The 22,865-nt window shown below is 37.3% G+C and overlaps 2 protein-coding genes across 5 annotated transcripts; both read left to right on the top strand.

The window, feature by feature from the left end:
- The first annotated feature begins 374 nt into the window (after positions 1-374).
- Positions 375-17,468, top strand: LOC103511983 (Bardet-Biedl syndrome 2 protein-like). Its single transcript, XM_008476739.3, has 13 exons — positions 375-398; positions 1,078-1,263; positions 1,535-1,723; positions 7,481-7,663; positions 8,158-8,380; positions 10,940-11,079; positions 11,850-11,906; positions 12,232-12,417; positions 12,803-12,964; positions 13,460-13,684; positions 13,954-14,120; positions 14,291-14,439; positions 17,354-17,468. Exons 1-13 carry the CDS (start codon positions 375-377, stop codon positions 17,452-17,454), a joined length of 1,992 nt encoding a protein of 663 aa, XP_008474961.2. The 3' UTR covers positions 17,455-17,468.
- On the top strand, positions 17,392-22,654 carry LOC103511991 (low molecular weight phosphotyrosine protein phosphatase-like). Of its 4 annotated transcripts, none has more exons than XM_026825673.1 (2): positions 17,392-17,549; positions 21,823-22,654. In XM_026825673.1, the coding sequence occupies exons 1-2, from the start codon at positions 17,508-17,510 to the stop codon at positions 22,324-22,326; spliced, it is 546 nt and encodes a 181-aa protein (XP_026681474.1). In that variant the 5' UTR covers positions 17,392-17,507; the 3' UTR covers positions 22,327-22,654. The 4 variants fall into 4 exon arrangements, with proteins under 4 accessions (XP_026681474.1, XP_008474968.1, XP_008474975.1 ...); XM_008476746.3 differs by lacking the exons at positions 17,392-17,549; positions 21,823-22,654 and adding exons at positions 17,990-18,995; positions 19,731-20,790; XM_008476753.3 differs by lacking the exon at positions 17,392-17,549 and adding an exon at positions 18,764-18,995.
- The last annotated feature ends 211 nt before the right edge of the window (positions 22,655-22,865 follow it).

A 22,865-nucleotide genomic window follows, 5' to 3' on the forward strand; every position in this document is an offset into this window, starting at 1 on the left:
CCTATTAAAAATAAACAAAAAAACTTCGAGTTTTAAAGTTGTGTCATTTTTTATGATTATATCAGTGAATATTTTCTTCTAAATAAAATATCAGTAATGGTGTAAATTTTGATTTATTTCCCCTTCAATGCTTGAAATAAAATAATGATGTATCTTCGAGTTTTAAAGTTGTGTCATTTTTTATGATTATATCATTGAATATTTTCTTCTAAATAAAATATCAGTAATGGTGTAAATTTTGATTTATTTCCCCTTCAATGCTTGAAATAAAATAATGATGTATCGGCGTTCGCACTTCGCAGCAACTAGATTTTACTAAAAAAAGTTTTATTATTTTGTCATTTTAATAAAAATATCACGAAAAAATAGTAAAGATGGTTAAAATAGTGTACCTGTTTGTGAGTAGTGATATAAATTTTGGTGTATTGAAAATTATTGGCGAATTAGACCCACCGTGAACCTTCTGTGAAAGATTGGTAAGATTACAACAACAAGGAAGCTGTAAAAAATCTAAACAGTTTTCCTTTTTTCCCAACTATCAAGATTCTAGACTAGATGAACAAAAATAATCTCTAGTTGACTCAATCATTGCATTTTGGTTACACAGAATTTGATGTTAACAACATTCAGTCTCATGTAAAAATGCAATTGGGGTTCCTTGTGCAAGTGCAAATACCAAAATAAATAAATAAAAATATCCAATCACTGCTCTAATTGTGAAAACTCCTTCTTGCATTTAACCTAACCCTATAATAACACTGGTCACTGCTTGTTTGTGCCAGTTCCTTCCAAAATAAATAAATAAATAAAAATATCCAATCACTGCTCTAATTGTGAAAACCCCTTCTTGCATTTAACCTAACCCTATAATAACACTGGTCACTGCTTGTTTGTGCCAGTTCCTTTGGTAGCAATATTCCATGGACGTGACTTCTGCGCAAGTACCGATTAAAATAATAATTATCTACTTCATTTCTCAATGTTATAGGTTCTGATTCACTATCCTCACAAGAAAGAAAATGAGATCTCAATATTGATTAAAATAATAATTATCTACTTCATTTCTCAATGTTATAGGTTCTGATTCACTATCCTCACAAGAAAGAAAATGAGATCTCAATATTGAACATAAACCAAGAAATCACAGCTCTGTGTGCCGGAAAATTAAATCCAAATGACGAGAAAGATATTCTGGCTGTTGGAACCCCAAATAGTATTCTAGCTTATCATATTGATAATAATAGTGACTTATTCTATGCTGAAGTAAGTATACTAAGTACATTGTAGTCCATATTAAATAAATGTCACACACCTGATTACTGCTCAACTCATGAACTCACACACAGTGGGTACCTACCTATTTAAAGACTCACACCTCATTAAAAATTAACTTTTTCTCTGGTATACCATTCATGGATAACTTCAATGACAATGATCAGCCATATTTAGGTTTCAAATTTACCTAATACAAGATGGTCAAAAAGCTGTGATACTTTTTTAAGATTTATTAACGTAAAGTTATGTTCTCTTTTAGGTGCCAGATGGAGTCAATTCTATTGTCATAGGAAAATTAGGCACCCGTTCAGAACCTCTGTTGTTTATTGGAGGAAATTGTTCAATACAGGGCTTTGATTGGAAGGGCAATGAAGTATTTTGGACAGTGACTGCTGATAATATAAGGAGTATGATTCTCATGGACATAGATGCAGATGGCCAAAATGAAGTAGGTACTAGAATCAAAAGTGGTCTCAATCTTATTTCAATGATGTATTTGTATAGAAGTTACCATAAAGCCACATATCTTGTACATACCGTTGTTTTTATTTTTGCTAGTGAAAACTCTTTCGTATTTTATTTTCACAATGTCTTTATCAGTGGGCTCGCTGATTAAATAATTCAAGCTTAAGAGAGTACCTTGAAATAGGTGTGATGTGTAAAATCAAAATTTCCATTTTCTCCATTCTTGCTGGCATTTAAATTTAAAGAGACCTTTTTAATTGAACTTTATCCTTATGAATCACATATTTCTTAATCGCAGTGTACTTTTAATCAAGCATTTTAAAACTACATTGTCTGTAAGAAATAGTTTAGTTGATTGCATAAGAAAAATAAAAATAAGGCTCCCCGTTTTTTGTGCTCTAGGGTGTGTATGAAACGCAAATAACTGTGTTACCAGAAAATGGGGATTATCATTCCTTTAAAAAGAATACCCTATTCCCTATTTTGGAAATACCCCATCCTTTGGTCTTCGTTAAATTATGCCAGCTATCAACTCGAACCACAACCCCCTTAATTACGAGTCCATTACTTTAACACTAAAGTGGATATGACTATTGCCTTAATGCCTTGGCCGATTTTTGCCATCATAAGCGTAACACAGATAATACCTAGTCAGAGGTTTGATGCATACAACTTCGCTTAAGACTAGATAAAGAAAATGATATTTTTGATATTCAAAATGATGTTTTCAAATGTCAAGGAACTTGACCACTAGGTCATTCTCCCAAATTCAAAATGTATGTTTGGACCTTCTATCTGATCATATAGGAAAAAGAAACCCATTGAAAGCTGACGACCGATATTATAAGTGAACCGATAATTCTTGCTGGCATTTAAATTTAAAGAGACCTTTTTTAATTGAACTTTATCCTTATGAATCACATATTTCTAAATCGCAGTGTACTTTTAATCAAGCATTTTAAAACTACATTGTCTGTAAGAAATAGTTTAGTTGATTGCATAAGAAAAATAAAAATAAAATCCTTATTTTTTCTGAATTTAAATTCCTACTTAATAATTTTGTATCTCATGTCTTATACCTACTGTACTGCCATTCTTATCTATAGTGTATCTTTTATATTTATTTATAAATAAATATATTATTTGAATTTCCCTCCCTCCTTCCCCCTTAGAAGTATTTTGTACTTTCCTAATATTATTATTAAAACTATTTATTAATAATTAATCTATTCTTGACCCTTGACCTCAACTTTGTATTAAACTATACCCTAAATGAATAACAGTAGATAAAGAAAATACAATTTATTAGCTATATTAATTATTCATTATTTGTTTACATTTTAAAATTTTATTGTTTTATTTTGTAAATAAATTATCACTTATTTCTTCTTTTCCTTGTGAGCATTGGTCTTTCTTTTCCTTTTTACTTTCCTCCTTTAACTTGTAAAATTAGAGCTTAAAGGTTAACACATATCGTCTACGCGTCCAATATGTGACGGGCCTAATAGAATCTCGTCTACTATGAGCTTCTACGAAATCCCTTTTCGTGCAGAGAATCTTTTAGACGCTCCTAATCGCTTTCAAATGAGGATTGCACCAAGATTACCTAACAGTTACCTTCTAGTAAAGGGTCTATTGTTTTCTCTTGAGGTTCCGCAGGCACCTGAGGGGTACCACAATAATAAAAAAAAGATAAAGAAGATATGAGCTTCTACGAAATCCCTTTTCTTGCAGAGAATCTTTTAGACGCTCCTAATCGCTTTCAAATGAGGATTGCACCAAGATTACCTAACAGTTACCTTCTAGTAAAGGGTCTATTGTTTTCTCTTGAGGTTCCGCAGGCACCTGAGGGGTACCACAATAATAAAAAAAAAAAGATAAAGAAGAAAAAGTTACTTGAAAAATGGTACGTGACCACAGTATTCAAGTACCTACTTATTCGACAGAATAGGTAATGATAAAGAAGAAAAAGTTACTTGAAAAATGGTACGTGACCACAGTATTCAAGTACCTACTTATTCGACAGAATAATCCTTATCAAAATTGATGATAATGATAAATAGGTAGGTAATAATAGCAATAATAAAAGTTAGAAACATATATGTGATTTAAAAATAATAATAATAATCAAAATGAAAATAGTCAAATACATAGCAAACTATTTCTACTTCCCACAGACTTCACCAGGATTTTCACGTTAAGGTAATCCTTATCAAAATTGATGATAATGATAAATAGGTAGGTAATAATAGCAATAATAAAAGTTAGAAACATGTGATTTAAAAAAAAAATAATAATAATAATAATCAAAATGAAAATAGTCAAATACATAGCAAACTATTTCTACTTCCCACAGACTTCACCAGGATTTTCACGTTAACGGTTGCTAGGATACCTGACATTATAAACAAAATCTCAAATTCTTCACAAAGTTGTTCAGTATGAAAGTTCCTCTTTCCGTGTGCTCAGTTTTTCGTAATGTCTGTGCCTTTGTTTGTGTTACAATTAAAATACTCCACCATCCCTGGATTGGTAACTTTGGGGAAATATGATGGTTCCCATTCCTGTTTAACTGCAGCTACAACAGGAGGAAAGGTAAGAGAAACAAGTAGGTACTCTTGTAAATAATCTATCATCTGCTAAACAAGTTAGCCTTATTCTCAGCTAATTTAACAAGTTTATTTTCGGTTCTCCTTACCTACCTATGATAATTTCTATTTTCCAATATGTACGAGGTACCTACGTAGATAACATAATATTAGGTACACAGATGGTATTTAGCTACTTTACTAGAACCATAAAGTTTAGATTAGACTGCAGCTACCACAGGAGGAAAGGTAAGAGAAACAAGTACTCTTGTAAATAATCTATCATCTGCTAAACAAGTTAGCCTTATTCTCAGCTAATTTGACAAGTTTATTTTCGGTTCTCCTTACCTACCTATGATAATTTCTATTTTCCATTAAATCATGTACGAGTACCTACGTAGATAACATATAATATTAGGTACACAGATGGTATTTAGCTACTTTACTAGAACCATAAAGTTTAGATTATTAAAAAAAAAAAAAAAAAAAAAAAAAAACCTTTAGATCAGCTGAGTTCTAAACTTCTTAAGAGAAGAGCTCGGCAAATTTCTCATAGAAAAATCCAGAGGTCATTGACCTTTGGGTCTTGTCTGGGGTCTTCCGCATTCCTAACAAGGTCGTCCAATGAGGTTACAATGAAGTGGATCGGGGTGATAAAAAAGTGAGGCCAAATATTGCAAATTTGCTAAACGATCATTAAAAATTCTACACGTTACATAGTAGCTAGGTACATGAAATATAAATGAAATAATGAACAGTCGTCATTCATAATTTATTTATTTTGGGGCCACAAAAAAGGTAGGTACAAAAATAAGATTGATTGATACAAGACCGCGTCGACAAAATATTGTTGCCGTCGTGATCGTGTAAACCCGGCTTTAAGAAGAAGAGCAGCCGGCAACAGTTCGCGGGAAAATTCAAATTTGAATATTTTATCACCAACTGTCGCCGTTCGCGGACTTAACTAATTTCACCCCCTGCTTTGTAGATGGCTCCAAATCCTCTAATAACACTGGGTGCGCCTTTAAAATCGGTATTGTCGAAAAATCTTTCAAATTAAACCCATTAACCTCAATATTATCTGCAGAACTCATTGCTATAATAGAATGCCTCAAATACATCATATCTATTCACTACTCAGATTCCTCCTCTCACCACCAATATATAATATACTCAGACTCCCTCAGCTCTCTAAAACATTTGCACAGTATATTCCTTCAAAAACCAATCATAGCTCACATACATAATTTACTTGAAACATGTTCATCCAAAAACATTGACATCAAATTTTGTTGGATTCCTAGTCATAAAGGAATCCAAGGCAATGACAGAGTTGACATTCTTGCCAAGGAATCTATTACTGCTGACATCCTCCCTACCATCAACTCCCATGACATAAAAACCCACTATAAAAAATCCCTCCATAATACCTGGAACAATAAGTGGAAAAACCTACCCTCCCCAAACAAACTCAGAGAAATCAAAGATAATGTTTTCCAATGGGACTCCAGTAACCTTGAAAACAGAAGAGATGAAATCGTTATCACTCGAATTAGAATAGGCCACTCTCTATACACCCATGGCTATTTAATGGATAGAGTCAACATCCCTTCCTGTTCCTTCTGTAATACCGAATCCCTTTCCATCAAACACATAATAATCCACTGCCCTGCCCTACATAGATCCAGAATCAAATTTAATATCCAAAACTCCCTCTCTGAAGCCCTAGGCGATAATAACACTTCCATCTCCAATATTATCCTATTTCTGAAAGATATCAATATCTAGATGTGCATTCGTAGAAGAAAAACTCACAGACGAAAACCTTCATAGCGGAAAAAAATTCCCACGGAAAAAAATCCCTCGGACAAGGTTTTTATCCCACGAAATTGTACTCAGTGATGGTTATACTGTACGAAATTATATCCCACGATGTTTTTCCTGGGAATTTTTTACCGTTATGAAGGTTTTCTTCTGTGACTTTTTCCCGTATGAAGTTTTTCGTCTGCGATATTTACCACTATGACGATTATATTGCGTGTTTTTTTTCCTCCGTGAAGATTTGATGTGGCGAATTTAGAGGTGATGAGGTTTTTATTGAGTGGAAATTATACCCAATGAAGTTTTGACAGTATGAAATTTAACCTGGTGAGATTTTACTGTATGAGTTTTGCTTGTATGACGATTTTCTTCAATAGAAATGTACGGGCTGACAGTTTTACCCTGCGAGATTATACGCCATGAATATTTTCTTCAATGAAGTTTTTCTCGAATGAAGGTTTTCAGTTTCGTAAACTGAAGAGAGATGGAAGATCGAGAGAGAGTGAGAGAGAAGATTTTCCAACAATACATCCAGCTGATTGCAGCATTATTTCTTACCACAGAGGCAATAGATTTGTTTTGGTGTGGCGGTAAAAATTCAAATTTTGAACTTTTCTTTGCATTTGCAGAATGGATTTTCCAAGGCGATTTATCCAATCTATTTCCTTTTGAATTACAATTTTCTTTCTTTTTCAAACGTTTTATTTAAAGAGGAGTTCTCGAAAAAATTTTGCCTGTGGCGCTGTAATTATAGAAATGTATTAGGGGAAATTTTCAAAGCCTAAAAAATGGAAAAAGAATTTTTGGTCAGTAAAAAAAGTATGCAACCTTGAGGGGAATAAACAATACTCGTCTTGTATGTACTTGTAATGAATTTGATGGCACATTCGTTCTCTTTTGACAAAATTTTTGATGGCAAATTCGAGGAAATCAGGCTGTATGTTGTACATTATTGGTGCGAAAAAAAAGTGGATATAACTTCCGAAATTTTTTGATATTGGCTTGTTACAAGCGCATATTTCGTGAACCATCATTCCGAGAACCCTTACATGTACACCGATTGATTTCTCATCTTATTTCCTTTTTTTTCTTCTCATGTGGCCGGTAAATATTGTTTTCAAGCAACATTGTGAACACTTATAGTAAATTGTTGGGATGCATGTTACTTATCTGGTTACTTGTCTACTTGCATCTTTACTTAATAATATTAAAAACTCAATCTAATTAATGGTATCTTCAGAGAAGTAGGAGGATGTTCCATTGGTTTTTGAACTCATCCTTGCAAAATAAAGATCTAACATTCATTTCTAATTCATCTTGTGTTTCATCAGTTGATTGTAGGTTCAGATGACTACGAGATTCGGATATTCAAAGATGATGTCCTCATTTACGAGATAACAGAGACTGAAATGATCACATGTCTAGTAGAAATTTCCACTCAAAAGTTTGGATATGCTTTGGCTAATGGAACTGTTGGCGTGTATGAAAATACCAATAGACTTTGGAGGGTAAAAGTAAGTCGACAATGATTTGTAGAAGCTGAACCCATGCTTTAGGGCTGTTTGCCCCTACACCTAAGCCTCAGATTGGGCTTTTGTGTATTAAAACTAGTACACAATAGAACTTACTTAATGGAATCCTTACAATCTGCCTAACAGTGTTGTAGTCAAGGCACTCGTCTAGTAATCAGAAGGGCGTGGGTTCAATCCCGGTGTGCCAAGTTGTGTGTTTTTTTCTTCTTTTTTTTTAGTTCTTTCTCTTGAATTCGTTGAGGGTGTTACTTATTCGAACAGTACTGTCCTTACACTCAACTCCCAATCATCCCGTTTTGATTTTCAGTCGAAAAATGCAGCTCAGTGTCTGATGAACTATGACCTAAATGCTGACGGCTCCGAGGAGCTAGTCACGGGCTGCTTTTTTTTTTTAGTTCTTTCTCTTGAATTCGTTGAGGGTGTTACTTATTCGAACAGTACTGTCCTTACACTCAACTCCCAGTTTTGATTTTCAGTCGAAAAATGCAGCTCAGTGTCTGATGAACTATGACCTAAATGCTGACGGCTCCGAGGAGCTAGTCACGGGCTGGGCTAACGGCAAGCTAGATGCCAGACAAGTGTCCACTGGAGAGGTTATCTTTCGCGATGTGTTGCCGTCGTCTGTCGTCGGCTTGGTGATGGGAGACTACCGGAAAGTGGGCAAAAATCAGCTCATAGTTGTGTCCGAAGATGGTGAAGGTAATCAAGACGAATTTTACTGTTTTCTAGATGCCTGCCTTGTAAGCGCTAGGTCGTGGGTTCGATTCCCGCCCGGGGCGATATTTATCCCTAACAGATAATTTTCCTTACGTAGCTAGGTGTGTACCTACCTTTTTTTTTTTTTTCCTCCAACCATTGTTAATTTTGACTATTCAGGGTGTCTACTAGACTGGAAAACCGGGAATTGTCAGGGAATTTCACGGAGACTGGAATCTCTTCCAGTCAGCCCTTTATTACACTCCTAAGTCTCTTCCAGACAGCCCTTTATTACACTCCCAAGTCTCTTCCAGTCAGCCCTTTATTACACTCCTAAGTCTCTTCCAGGCAGCCCTTTATGACACTCCCAAGTCTCTTCCAGGCAGCCCTTTATTACACTCGTAAGTCTCTTCCAGGCAGCCCTTTATTACACTCGTAAGTCTCTTCCAGGCAGCCCTTTATTACACTCCTAAGTCTCTTCCAGACAGACCTTTATTACTCTCCTAATCAGTCATACCGTTTTGTTTCAGAAAGGTTACGTGTTACTAAAGTTATCCACCAACAACTTGACTGTTCTAAGGCTGGCCACTATATTTGCAGAAGGAATATTCGGTGGTGAAACTCTGGTTGTGTGTCCGCCTGTGAATAAAGTTCAAAATAGACTGCATGTTCAATTAGTACCTCCTAAAGAAACCCCGTTAGATGTTCATATTAAGGTAAGCTTGCCAGTCGAGCTAGCTTAAAAGGTTGCACGCCTTGTAAGCGCTAGGTCGCGGGTTCGATTGCTGCCGGAAGTGACTTTTTTTTCTCAAGAGGTTTGATAGAGGGAACTGTAACCGCTAAGGTATTATCGTCCTGAAATCGAAGAGAGAAGGAAGACAGGATGAGAGAAAGCCAGCCGTTCCGAGACCGAATATTATCCGTTCAGAATAAAATCCGCCCCGGGCGGGGATCGAACCCGTGACCTAGCACTTAGAAGGCAGACGCGCCACCAACCAAGCTAACTAGGCTGACTGGCGGAAGTGAAATTAATCCACTGCACAGAAACTTCTATAAAATTAACCAACGTTCCCAAAGTTCTTTAAATTAATATTCATTCCTTTTCAGGCCTTCGTAGGTATCTCAGCAGAGAGTGAACAATTTCACGTGTTTGAGGTTACCAAGCAGCTGCCTCAATTTTCAATGTTCATCATCACATCTTGTACCCCACCTGAAGACCTTGTGAGAGTTAACTTTGTGAGCTTCACACTCAATGAGCGAGCCCAGAGGGTAAGGAAAAAAATGTCCCATTTTAAAGATTGTACTTCGGAACCGCTTTTGCATTACTTCAAGGCACATTCTTTTGCATCCATGCCTATCCAAGAACGGAAAAGTTGGATCAGAAAATTTCCGCCCTGGCCGGAATTCAAATGCAACATCTCCCGGTTGAGAGTCAGTGAAAAATAAATAAAAATATCCTTACCTTGTTTATCCTGCTCGTAAGAGACTAAAAAGTCCCTTTACCCCTTGAATTCTCTTAAGCGAGAAGACGCAGGTTCTAGGAAAAAATCTACTGAGGCTTTGAATTGTATTATTGGAGGAGTTCTCGGTGTTTAGAGGTCAAGACGGTCGGTCATTTATTTAAGAGTTTGATTACTGTGCTCTCAGGGGGTTTTTTTTTACTTAGGGTTTTTTTTTTGTCGATGGTGGGCATCGAACCCAGTTTCCGAGTGTTATTTCCCCTCTTCGTTACAGATAGAGATGTGGCTGTGTCAGAAGTTCATCATACCTCCAATGATGTCCGGTCGAACTATTGAGAAGAAGAACAAATGGTTTGTAGCTCTCAAGTCCTTACGCGATAGTTCCACTTTGCTGCTCAGCTACGAAGAAAACACGATGCATATTGAGACTTCCAATCTACAACTGGCTGCGGATATTGTCATTTCTATTACGGAATATTTGAATATTGATCAATTGCAGGTGAGACATTCAATCTATTTATTACAATATTATGCAATATTACGACAGTCTTGGTCCCAAAAGAAGCGCTAGTTCTTTTTGGGCTTTTTCCCTGTGGCAGTGGGAATAGGGTGGAAAATCTTGAAAAAGTAGACTGGAAATTTGGAAAAAATGGACTGGAAAACCGAGAAAAGTCAGGGAATTTTATTTTTCCATTTTGGTAGACACCTTGCTACTGTAATGCCCACATTTTTTAACTACAAATAAAGATCATTTATCTTATCTTATCATTCTCACAATCCTGCCCTCCTTCTCTCTTCGATTTTGGCACGATAAACGATAAGACGGGATGTTGTTACAGTTCCCTGTATCAAACCTCTAAAAATAATAATAAAATACCTAAATAGACGAGACTTCATTTTATTTTTCTCTTCCAGTCCGGGGTTATGATTCCTCATGTATTCAAGTAGACCTTGGGCTTCAAATCGATACGGTGCGAGAACTGTTCCTCAGACGATAAACGATAAGACGGGACGTTGTTACAGTTCCCTGTATCAAACCTCTAAAAATAATAATAAAATACCTACCTAAATAGACGAGACTTCATTTTATTTTCTCTTCCAGTCCGGGGTTATGATTCCTCATGTATTCAAGTAGACCTTGGGCTTCAAATCGATACGGTGCGAGAACTGTTCCTCAAGAAACAAAATCTACTCATGGAGCTTCGGAATTATAATACGGTCACTGACAATACAGGTATTCCTGTAAGTAATAGATAATAATAATAATAATTGTGTTTTATATATTTTTCAAATGTTTAACGTAAGAATAAGGACACATAGCAGTGAAAAGTTGTTACAAATATCGGAAATTTTGACCATTAGGTCATTTTTCCCCCAGCAGTAAAAAGTAAATTTTAGTAAAGATACACGTCTAATGGCTAGAACCAATATCCGAGTTTAAACTGAGTTTAAGAAAAACGATTGGTTTATTTTTAACTTTTTGTAGGCAATCAGATTGCTCAAGTTTGACTTTGGGGTCTGTGAGGAAAGTGGGAGGTTTGTGGGACAATGGAGAAAATTAGAACAGATCGAGGTACCACGTATACCCACATTACCCACTATTTTCTATTCTCCCTCATTGTGCTTTATATATTTTCAAATGTTTAACATAAGAATAAGGACACATAGCAGTGAAAAGTTGTTACAAATGTCGGAAATTTTGACCATATTTTTCCCCCAGCAGTAAAAAGTAAATTTTAGTAAAGATACACGTCTAATGGCTAGAACCAATATCCGAGTTTAAACTTAGTTTAAGAAAAACGATTGGTTTATTTTTAACTTTTTGTAGGCAATCAGATTGCTTATGTTTGACTTTGGGGTCTGTGAGGAAAGTGGGAGGTTTGTGGGACAATGGAGAAAATTAGAACAGATCGACGTACCACGTATACCCACATTACCCACTATTTTCTATTCTCCCTCATTAGGTCATGACCTTTATTTACCCACTGTCTGTTTTCTACATTTTTTTCCAGGCCAATACGAGACTAATGACTGAAATCACCTCTAGTCCTCCAAGTTCTAATGAAGAAGTAAGTCGTTATAGATTCCACCTATTCCTTAGAACTCTCATTATGGCGTAGTGGTTAAGATTCTCTCGTGGTAAACAGGAAGGTGTGGGCTCAATCCCAGCCGAGGTATTGCACTTTATTTTCAAAATTATTTGAGAATTTGACCACAATAATACATTGCTGGAGTAAAGAGACCAGGCAGCCCTTTATTACACTCCTAAGTCTCTTCCAGGCAGCCCTTTATTACACTCCTAAGTCCCTTCCAGACAGCCCTTTATTACACTCCTAAGTCTCTTCCAGACAGCCCTTTATTACTCTCCTAATCAGTCATACCGTTTTGTTTCAGAAAGGTTACGTGTTACTAAAGTTATCCACCAACAACTTGACTGTTCTAAGGCTGGCCACTATATTTGCAGAAGGAATATTCGGTGGTGAAACTCTGGTTGTGTGTCCGCCTGTGAATAAAGTTCAAAATAGACTGCATGTTCAATTAGTACCTCCTAAAGAAACCCCGTTAGATGTTCATATTAAGGTAAGCTTCCCTGTCGAGCTAGCTTAAAAGGTTGCACGCCTTGTAAGCGCTAGGTCACGGGTTCGATTGCTGCCGGAAGTGACTTTTTTTTCTCAAGAGGTTTGATAGAGGGAACTGTAACCGCTAAGGTCTTATCGTCCTGAAATCGAAGAGAGAAGGAAAACAGAGAAAGCCAGCCGTTCCGAGACCGAATATTATCCGTTCAGAATAAAATCCGCCCCGGGCGGGGATTGAACCCGTGGCCTAGCACTTAGAAGGCAGACGCGCCACCAACCAAACTAACTAGGCTGACTGCCGGAAGTGAAATTAATCCACTACACAGAAACTTCTATAAAATTAACCAACATTTCCAAAGTTCTTTAAATTAATATTCATTCCTTTTCAGGCCTTCGTAGGTATCTCAGCAGAGAGTGAACAATTTCACGTGTTTGAGTTAACCAAGCAGCTGCCTCAATTTTCAATGTTCATCATCACATCTTGTACCCCACCTGAAGACCTTGTGAGAGTTAACTGTGTGAGCTTCACACTCAATGAGCGAGCCCAGAGGGTAAGGAAAAAAATATCCTTTTTTTAAGATTGCTTTTGCATTACTTCAAGGCACATTCTTTTGCATCCATGCCTATCCAAGAACGGAAAAGTTGGATCAGAAAATTTCCGCACCGGCCGGTATTCAAATGCAACATCTCCCGGTTGAAAGTCAGTGAAAAATAAATGAAAATATCCCTACCTTGTTTATCCTGCTCGTAAGAGACTAAAAAGTCCCTTTACCCCTTGAATTCTCTTAAGCGAGAAGACGCAAGTTCTAGGAAAAAATCTACTGAGGCTTTGAATTGTATTATTGGAGGAGATTCTCGGTGTTTGGAAGTCAAGACGGTCGGTCGCCTGGCAATCAAGAAGGCGTGGGTTCAATCCCAGCCGAGGTACGGAATTCTATCCTCATTTATTTGAGAGTTTGATTACTGTGCTCTCAGGGTTAGGTTTTTTTTGTCGATGGTGGGCATCGAACCCAGTTTTCGAGTGTTATTTCCCCTCTTCGTTACAGATAGAGATGTGGCTGTGTCAGAAGTTCATCATACCTCCAATGATGTCCGGTCGAACTATTGAGAAGAAGAACAAATGGTTTGTAGCTCTCAAGTCCTTACGCGATAGTTCCACTTTGCTGCTCAGCTACGAAGAAAACACGATGCATATTGAAACTTCCAATCTACAACTGGCTGCGGATATTGTCATTTCTATTACGGAATATTTGAATATTGATCAATTGCAGGTGAGAAATTCAATCTATTTATTACAATATTATGCAATATTACGACAGTCTTGGTCCCAAAAGAAGCGCTAGTTCTTTTTGGGCTTTTTCCCTGTATAGGCCTAAATGGCGGAACTTAGGTCCGGAATAACGGCCGAACCGTACCTTCTGGTAACAGGGCCCAGGGATACTTGTAAAAAACGAATTTTAGCTTCTTTTGTAATTAGGTACCTAAAAATAATAAATGGCTGTGATGATAATAAAACTTAATAATTCTCGTTTCTTTTCAGACGTATGTGGAGATACCTTCAATTTTCGAGCAGATAGAATCCCGGATGGGCAGTATGCAAGAACTGGAACAGAACTCGTCCAAAATCACCTCTTATGTTGCGAACAATGCGCGGACTATAAGAACTTTAATTGTGCAAGTGGAGGACTCAAGACTGCTTGGTAACATGTACGTATTTTTTTTTTTTTTTTTTTTCATTTTTTAAGATTTTGACAAATCAACGGGCAGAGCCTATGTATCTTTATTACAATATAGGTAGGTAATATTAAAGTAATCTTTAGGCGACTACGACAATACGAGATTTACGAGAACAATACTAGATATTTGATTATTTCCAGGAAAGAAATGAGAGATTTCTATATTCAACTCAAACAACAAAATGAGGAAGTGATTCAAAACTACAAAGTGCGATGCTCGGAACACGATCAATATTTGGATAATTTGAGGCATTTGAATAACATCATCCAGCAAGCTGCAAGATTAAGAGGTATTTCCTGTACTCCCAGGTATCATCGATCTTCATCTAACAAAATCAAATCATAAATGATGTGTGGTAAAGCAAAGCTTTTGTGCAATTTTAGTGGTTATCACAACATTACTAAGTCCCTTTTTTTCAATCAATTCCCACTTTTCACTGATCTTTTTACACTGATGGTAATTCCTGGTCTCTACTCGATTAAAGTAGCTGCTCAAATTATGTCACGAGGCTGAGTACACCCCGAACTGCAAGCACTGAGCCGCTAAAAAACTTCTAACCCAGGACCTCTGGCTTGCAAGCCTAATGTGATACCCACTCTGTCACGGAGGTTACAAAGCTTCATCAATAAAGTTCTCTTTAGTAAGTAGTACGTATAGGTCTTGTAACGCCTCCTAGAACCACAGCGCCAAACACCATGCCACTGCAACCCAACAACCAATATCCTGTGATTCGGGTTGGTTTGTCCAGGATGTTTGGTTTGGCAACATTCTCACTGAGAGTTGTGGCAACTTGGCTTGACCATCGTGTAAGGCCTGGAGACTAAGAATAAAAGCAGAAGCTGATTAAAGTTCAATTTGGCTAGTTTATGGCCATGAACACAGTTAAATATTTCTTAATCCAACATTTAAAATCAGATTAAGGTCCTGTAAAGTTCAATTTGGCTAGTTTATGGCCATGAACACAGTTAAATATTTCTTAATCCAACATTTAAAATCAGATTAAGGTCCTGACTGCTCAATAAAGTTAGAAAGCACCTTGGTAACAGTTTACAAAGTGGGCTTAAGTATTGGGAATTAAAAAAGAGGGGCTAAATTTAAACAATACTATGAAATGTCAGTATTTAAATTTATGCAATATTACCTACGCGAGGCTAATACCTACCTAACCAGATAGGTACCCAACTGTCTGAGCAATCATCTAGGTACTGAATGTATGCTAGCTATTTGAGAGTACACTTAGCATTGTGAGAACAAAACTTGGTAATTATGCAGAAGTCACGTCTGTGGAAAAGAAAAGCTCCTTTTTGTATTTAACCTAACGCTATAATAACACTAATCACTGCTCTAATTGTGAAAACTCCTTCTTGTGTTTAACCTAACCCTATAATAACACTGGTCACTGCTTGTTTGTGCCAGTTCCTTTGGTAGCAATATTCCATGGACGTGACTTCTGCACAAGTACCCAAAACTCTAAAAAAGCTGTGAAAAGTTTTTCTGGTTGAAGATCACAATATACAATAGGTAAATCTGTAAATGCAAGATGATGAAACACTTGAGAATAATAGTTGAATAGTTAGATACTTACAAAGAAACCTAAGGAAAAAGGGATTTTTCAGTCCTATCCCAGCAGGATAAACAAGGTATACCTATTCTATTCTACTTTCAGGTAAACTGTGGACTCACGGGTCGAGGCTATACAACTTTGAGGCATTACCTGACACCAAAGAGACTGAAAAAAGCGCGTGTGATCAACGTGAACATATTCAACACATTGCTACACGCGTATGCCGCTGAGGTTCGCATTAAAGATTGAAGAGACAACCTAGTTAGCTTAGTTCGTAGCGCGTGTGCCTTGAAAGAGCTAGGCCGCGGGTTCAATTCCCGCCCGGGGCGGATTTCATCCAAAACGGATAATGTTCATTCTCGGAACAGCTGGCTTTCTTCTATCCTGTCTTCCTTCTCTCTTTGATTTCCTTAGCAGTTACAGCTCCCTCTATCAAACCTCTGAAAATTGAAAAAAAATAGAAAGGTATTTAATGATGATAGACGCCAGTAAGTGCCCCTTTCTGGCATTCGCCCATTAGGGACTTCGTACTTAAAGTACTATTTTTCAATTTCATCCCCAGGCTAAACTTGACAAGGTGAAAGAAATCCTGGACATTGTTCTACATCAACATTCAGACCTTATCAGGCCCAACATTCAAACATTCGCAGCCGTCCTGGAGTGTTTGGGTAGGAAGGAGGTGAAGCCCAGGTACACGGAACAAATAGCCGGATTTTTGAAATTTGAATTTTCGCGCTGAAACAAAGGGATTTTTTGAGGGATAAATTTGCGGGATTTTTTTCTGCGTCTGTTTCGAGGGGAAAATGAAGGGAATTTTTTATTTTGAATGTACCGCGTAAATTTGAATATTTTGATATTTCAAAATTTCCAAAAAATTTGCAGCAGATTCCTGGAAAATCCTGAAATTGTTCCTTTTAATTTCCAACATTTGTTCCTGCTTAAGAATCAGTTTGATACTCAAGCCAGCATTCCAGACAATCTCAATTTTCACCATTAGTTCAGTTAAACAACAAGAGAAAATGATTTTTCATAGCAAAAATTCACCAAGCAATACCTATTTCTTCCCTTTTCGTCCGTTTTTGCACTAAAATTGGAGAAAAAGACCAAAGTTTCGCCGCAAGTTCAAAACAATCACATTTTTTTGATAAAAAAAGTATTTTTGAAATTTGAATTTTCGCGCTGAAACAAAGGGATTTTTTGAGGGATAAATTTGCGGGATTTTTTTCTGCGTCTGTTTCGAGGGGAAAATGAAGGGAATTTTTTATTTTGAATGTACCGCGTAAATTTGAATATTTTGATATTTCAAAATTTCCAAAAAATTTGCAGCAGATTCCTGGAAAATCCTGGAATTGTTCCTTTTAATTTCCATATTTCCAACATTTGTTCCTGCTTAAGAATCAGTTTGATACTCAAGCCAGCATTCCAGACAATCTCAATTTTCACCATTAGTTCAGTTAAGTGCATAGTGTCAAGTGAGTTCTCTTCTGTTATGTAAGTGATAACAATACCTACCTACATCACTGATCAAGAACCTACCTAGAATACAGACATAGGCAATAAAAATGAACATTTTACTGAAGAGAGGCTGCAACTTTCAGTTGGTACGTATAGTCTCAAATGACCTTATTCTTCTTTCTAGTGGGACCATACAAAACAGAGCTGATTCAAAAATGCAGAACTGCCCTGACTAGCTTGAATGCAAAGAGTTTGATCAAAATCATTCAAACCGGGACGGACTAGCGAGGAAATGACCCAATTCCACGTTGGGAATTCAAGAGATCTGACAACGTAGCATGTTACTACTTCACTGTAGTATAGTTTTGTACCTAAAATATGTAAGTATATAGTTCTTTGGTTGATGAGGCTAGAATTATGATTAGAACCACAATTAGACTTGGAACTTAGCTCTTAGATTAGTTGATTTCAAACTTTTTAGCCAATCAGATCGTTTAATTAAAGAGATGAACTAACCAAGCTTGAACTCCGAGTTTGGTCCCGGTCATTAAACATCTTTGTCTTAGACATCAAAATGTCTGGGTTATGATGGTATTAATCAAATACCTTAACAAAAAATAAATTAGCAACAGCACTTGAAAAATGAAATGCGAATTATAGAATTGGAAAAATCAAACAATGTTTATTCTAGACAACATTTCGGAAATTGTTTACAAATTCTTGCAAGGTGCAATTACTTTATCAAACTATTCGATCAACCTTAATTTACATAAATATTTGTCAAAACAACAAATAAACAAAAACAAAGTTCGTCCAAGGATGGGTTTATTGTTTACGGCATTTTCAGTAGAGGGCTTTTACCGACAAGTCTTGTAGGACTGAAGACATTTGATTGATGAAATTGATTATGATTAATGTTCCCTCAAATGATTTGAGGAAAAAGTCTTGTGCTTGGGTCAAATGTCAATTGTGGGGTGAACATTATGGACCATAAAACAAGCAAGTTGTTCTGCTGTAAACATTTATGTATTATGTTATTAAACCCATATAATATATGAGACCTTGTTTAGACTGGTGGGGGTAAAGGGACTTTTCAGTCTCATTCGAGCAGGATAAACAAGGTACCTATATTCTATTCTATGGACCTCCATTATTAACGTCCTGGCTAGGAGATCTTTAACGGGGAGTAAGCCAGCGTCTAGCTGGGGACTCTAGGAGCTGATCAGCAAACCCCTAACCATCCTAGCTGGCAGGCAGATGAAAGAGGGCTTACACGGCCGGGCCCATGGAAAAACAAGCCCAAGCATTCAGAATGGGCTAGTTGATATCGCACATCCAAGTCTGTTTTTCAGGACAAGCCAGCTTAAAACCTGACTTCAGCTAATCTGTTTAAATGACAACAATGAAGAAAAAATGGGCTGTAAAACACTCTCTTCAAACCTGTAAGAGGGAAAATTGTAGTTAGCAATCAAAAAGACTCATCACACATAGGTAGGTACTAATAACACAATAGATGGGTACTATTTAAAAAAAAAAAAAAACAAACAAACAAACAAAGTCCCTTGTTTTAACAACATTACATGGAAAGTCTTTGAATAAAGCAGTGTGCAGTGATCAGCTGTGTACTCTCTTGTGAGGAAAGTCGTTTACATTTTAAATCGAGCATTTCCATCATGGTGATACCGGCAGTGATTGTTGTTTTGGTTAGCGAGTGTATCCTAGTAGTTTTGGCTGGCGATTATCGTGTATCCAAAACGGAAAATGGGATCTACACTGTGCAATACAATCCTGAAGATTACAATTACGGACCTACCCTTGCTCCAACGGTATGTGGTTGAATATTAGAATAGAATATAACCTTGTTTATCCTGCTCTGAAAATCCTTTGACTAAAAAGTCCCTTTGCCCCAGCAGTCTAAACAAGGTCTTGTGTATTTTATGGGTTCTATAATACAGTCTAAACAAGGTCCTGTTAAACATTGTATTCTGATAACCTGTTCATCATTGTATTTCTGGTTCCTTGTATGACTTTGTACTCTGCACCTGTTGTGATCTTGTACAGTAAAATAATAAATGAAATTCGGTTTTACTTTGAGAGGCTTTTTATCAGCAAAATCAGCTCTGTAGCAAATAAATTTGAGTATAAAATTTCACTAGGTTAATTGCATTTTGATCATAGGGTATGACAATCCATGTTGCTATGTTATAAATCCAGGGATAACGTAAAGGAAGCTTTAGCCTTGACAAATGAAAGCCCCTTCAGCTGCTCTACGTGATATAATAAGAATAAAGTTATTGTCCTGCTTTGTATGAAACATTCAGAAGAGGGTAAAAACCCTAGACCTTTGAATATCCATTAACCCATGATATGCTGAGATTTCCCGCAAATGTAAACATATTCTGAAAGACAAAGGTCTGTACCTACTACCTACCTAATATTGTATGATTTACGATGAATATAGATCACATCCAAGTTTTAAGGTAATATAACGGCTGGGGATGGAATGGAGCAGAGAGTTGAAGAAGATGAAGTACCGAGTTGACATGATGATCCTATTCCAGATGCTTGCCAACCCCGGAGACAAAATTATCTTCACTACCCCAGCGTGTCGGATCAGGGCCCCCATAGCAGCTGCCATTATGAGTGTTCTACTTCACAATCTGAACATGACAGGACGGTTTAAAATTGACACTGCAGCCTTGTTCAGTTCTCAAGAGGGTAAAGGTCCGGATCCTAGAACTCTGAAAATTCTATTTGCTCACAAGATCATTCTCGAAGGTCACAAGATTCGCACGTTACTCACCAAAGATTTCCGTAGATTTCACGGTATTTATGCGTTCGACCATCGATTCAAAGAAGAGTACACAAAGCGACAGCCCAAAGCTTTCTTCTCGGCGTTTGCTCCGTTCGCTATTTGGGATGGAAACAGTAGGAGTACTATGGAAATCCCTGACCCTTATTATAGCGATGATGTTGGCTTCGAAGAATGTTTCCAGTCCGTTCTGCGATGTTGTATTGGATACTTGGATTCGCTTTTCAGTTGTCCTAAAGATTTCCTAGGTGTCATGCCGCAATACTTGGTCGGTACTACTATGGATCCGGGTAGTTATCCTAGAGTAGAGACTGACGAGATAATCCAATACAACTCGTCGGAACAAAACAGACATCGGGATATTGAAGGACGCCAAGTGAGGAAACTATTGAAAGATCACAAGTGGAGTACATTCTACTAGACATTCTCAGCCAGGAGTGTATGGAAAATGTTGTAGGAAACTTACATAATCACTGAATCAGCCCACTAATAGTCTGACTATGGGACTATAAACAGGGAGAAAATCAGCTAACTCCAACCAGTCTAGCTGGCTGGCAATTTAAGAAGACATGTATTTCTACAACCTTACTTCTCTTAAGTCCTTTAAAAGCGAAAAAAGATGGTGTAATGTTCACTATCCAAAGCTCAAGTAAGATTGGAACTTGTATCAAATAAAGCACATCCCATTACGTCATTGTCTGGCAGAGGAACAGAAAATTATGTTAAATAAAATTAATGTCAAGTGCAATAACATGGAATGAGCGTTCAACTTTTCATTTTCAGTCCTAATTGATAAAACCTCCTGATAACATCACAAATCATGTTAGTGTTTCTCACGTGCTGGTGTGCGCTCGCCATTTGTAACGCTTTCTTCATCAATGAAGAAAACGAAAGATTTCAACACACAACCATTGATCCCAAGGACGTAGAGTATACGACGGTAGATCATCCACGGAATTTCGAAGAGGATATTGATTTCTACAAGGGATTCGGTCAATGGCATACACCCACCTGGAGACGTAAGAATACCACTTTGTCTTTTGAAGACTTCTGCGTGAAATATTTCCCGCAATACACAAGTACGCCTAACTGGGACGACTATGGTACCTTTGCATTCACCTTACCACCGAATATGTCAAACGGGGAGATCTTGAGAAACTACCTGAAACTCACAGTACATAGTTTTGAAGTGGAGGAATACTTTCGAGAACATGCAAGGCGGACTTGGTTCTCACCAGAAGATACTTGGGAGAAGGAAGAGTGGAGAGGTTGGACAACCACTGTATTTCCTCCTGACCTCATGGTTTATAATCCGAACGCGACGTGGGCAGATGTTGAGAAACTGAGGAACTTCGATGAAGATCATACACTACCAGACCTTGGTCTTGATTTGGATTATGGACCTGATGAGTTACTGAAGGAGATGCATAGGCAGAAGATTGAAGAACCCCCCAAGAACTATACTCGTAATTGACACTCGTGAGTACATTTCTCTAACGTCCAAGTTTTTGTTTCCCATGTTTTGTGGTGCTTGATTGAGCTTTGTTCTATCGATTAACTATTAACTTATCAAACAGTTGTTGTACTTTTAACTTCAACAGGTATGAATATGAAGCTGTCTGGTTTGTGTATCTGTAGGTCAAGGACGTATAAAATCACTTTAGAAAAAGCCACTTGGCCAATTAATTTACTGATAAAGTAACCACCTTTCTTGCTTTTGAACAACTTTTTTATCTCTTGTACCCTTATTATTAAGAAGATATCAACTTGAATTTCGAAATTCTGTTTCTTTCCATATAAATGTCAAGTTTAATTTGGATCTTGTTGTTGTTCTGTTTCAGTCTCAGAAGAGGAAAGTTCTCATCGTGTGCCTGACTAACCTCGCCCGGTCTCCCATTGCCGAGTCTGTGTTCCGTAAAATGATGAAGCGGCGTCGTATCAGTAACCAATGGGAAGTTAGCAGCTCAGCGGCTATGTACTTTGAGGATCTAGAGGAGGAGAACATTATCCGCGAAGCTTTACACGTGGTGAGGAAAATAGATCCTGACTATGACGAAATCAAGAGGATATTCGCGCAGAAAACGCGGATTATGACAAAGGATGCGTTCCGGACACATGATTATATCCTAGCCGTGGATGAAATGACCTATAACGCCACCATTGATAGGCGAAGAGAATGGAACGAAATGTACACGAAAGCTCAGGTGATGCACTTTGACAAGTTGGATCCTATCAAGATGACCAATAGGTGGTTCGCCGTCAATGATAAGAACTTTACGCATTTCTATAGGCGATGTGAACGAGCTATTCTTGCTTTTGATATGAAAGTGAATGCCTTGATGTAGGCTGTGGGATTTTCATAACCTGACGGTTGAGGACTTACACCCCCTGGCTCAGTGGTGTAGCGGTCAAGATTCTGGTCTGGTAAATAGGAGAGCACGGGTTCAATCCCAGCCGAGGTATATTATACGAGATCCTTATTTTAAGAAGCTCAACAGTAGCCAAATGAAAGGTATTTAAGACTTTTATTTATAAAAGCTATTTAAGATATTTATGACCATTTTTTGGTGGTCTCTAGCCAGAGAGCTGAAATGATGTTTGTTAACCGAAATACCTACTCTGAATTCGTACGTAAATGGGAAATAAACGATATTTGAATTTTCGGAGATGTCACCCCTGCTTGCTATTATTTGTTAGGTTGTCTAATTTTATTGTAACAAAACAACAGGGGTTACCTCTTGTTCATCCTCATGAGGTTTTCATAAATAGTTAAGCTATGTCCACACATGGTCGATCGACCGTCGACTGAAACCGTACACTGCCTCGACAACATAGATTCACCTCGTCGATCGACGGCGTCGACTATGTGTGGAGACAGCTTTAG

This window comes from Diaphorina citri, unplaced genomic scaffold, assembly GCF_000475195.1.
Source record: "Diaphorina citri unplaced genomic scaffold, Diaci psyllid genome assembly version 1.1 scaffold35, whole genome shotgun sequence".
Taxonomy (NCBI): Eukaryota; Metazoa; Arthropoda; class Insecta; order Hemiptera; family Psyllidae; genus Diaphorina; species Diaphorina citri.

Bases quoted from the DNA above. Each gene is read 5' to 3' on its own strand.
- LOC103511991 (XM_008476746.3), top strand. From the start codon at position 18,843: ATGGTGATACCGGCAGTGATTGTTGTTTTGGTTAGCGAGTGTATCCTA. The intron at 18,996-19,730 runs GTATGTGGTTGA...ATCCTATTCCAG, and splicing joins GACCTACCCTTGCTCCAACG to ATGCTTGCCAACCCCGGAGA.
- LOC103511983 (XM_008476739.3), top strand. From the start codon at position 375: ATGGTTAAAATAGTGTACCTGTTT. The intron at 1,724-7,480 runs GTAGGTACTAGA...GTGTTTCATCAG, and splicing joins ATGCAGATGGCCAAAATGAA to TTGATTGTAGGTTCAGATGA. The intron at 7,664-8,157 runs GTAAGTCGACAA...TTTGATTTTCAG, and splicing joins ATAGACTTTGGAGGGTAAAA to TCGAAAAATGCAGCTCAGTG.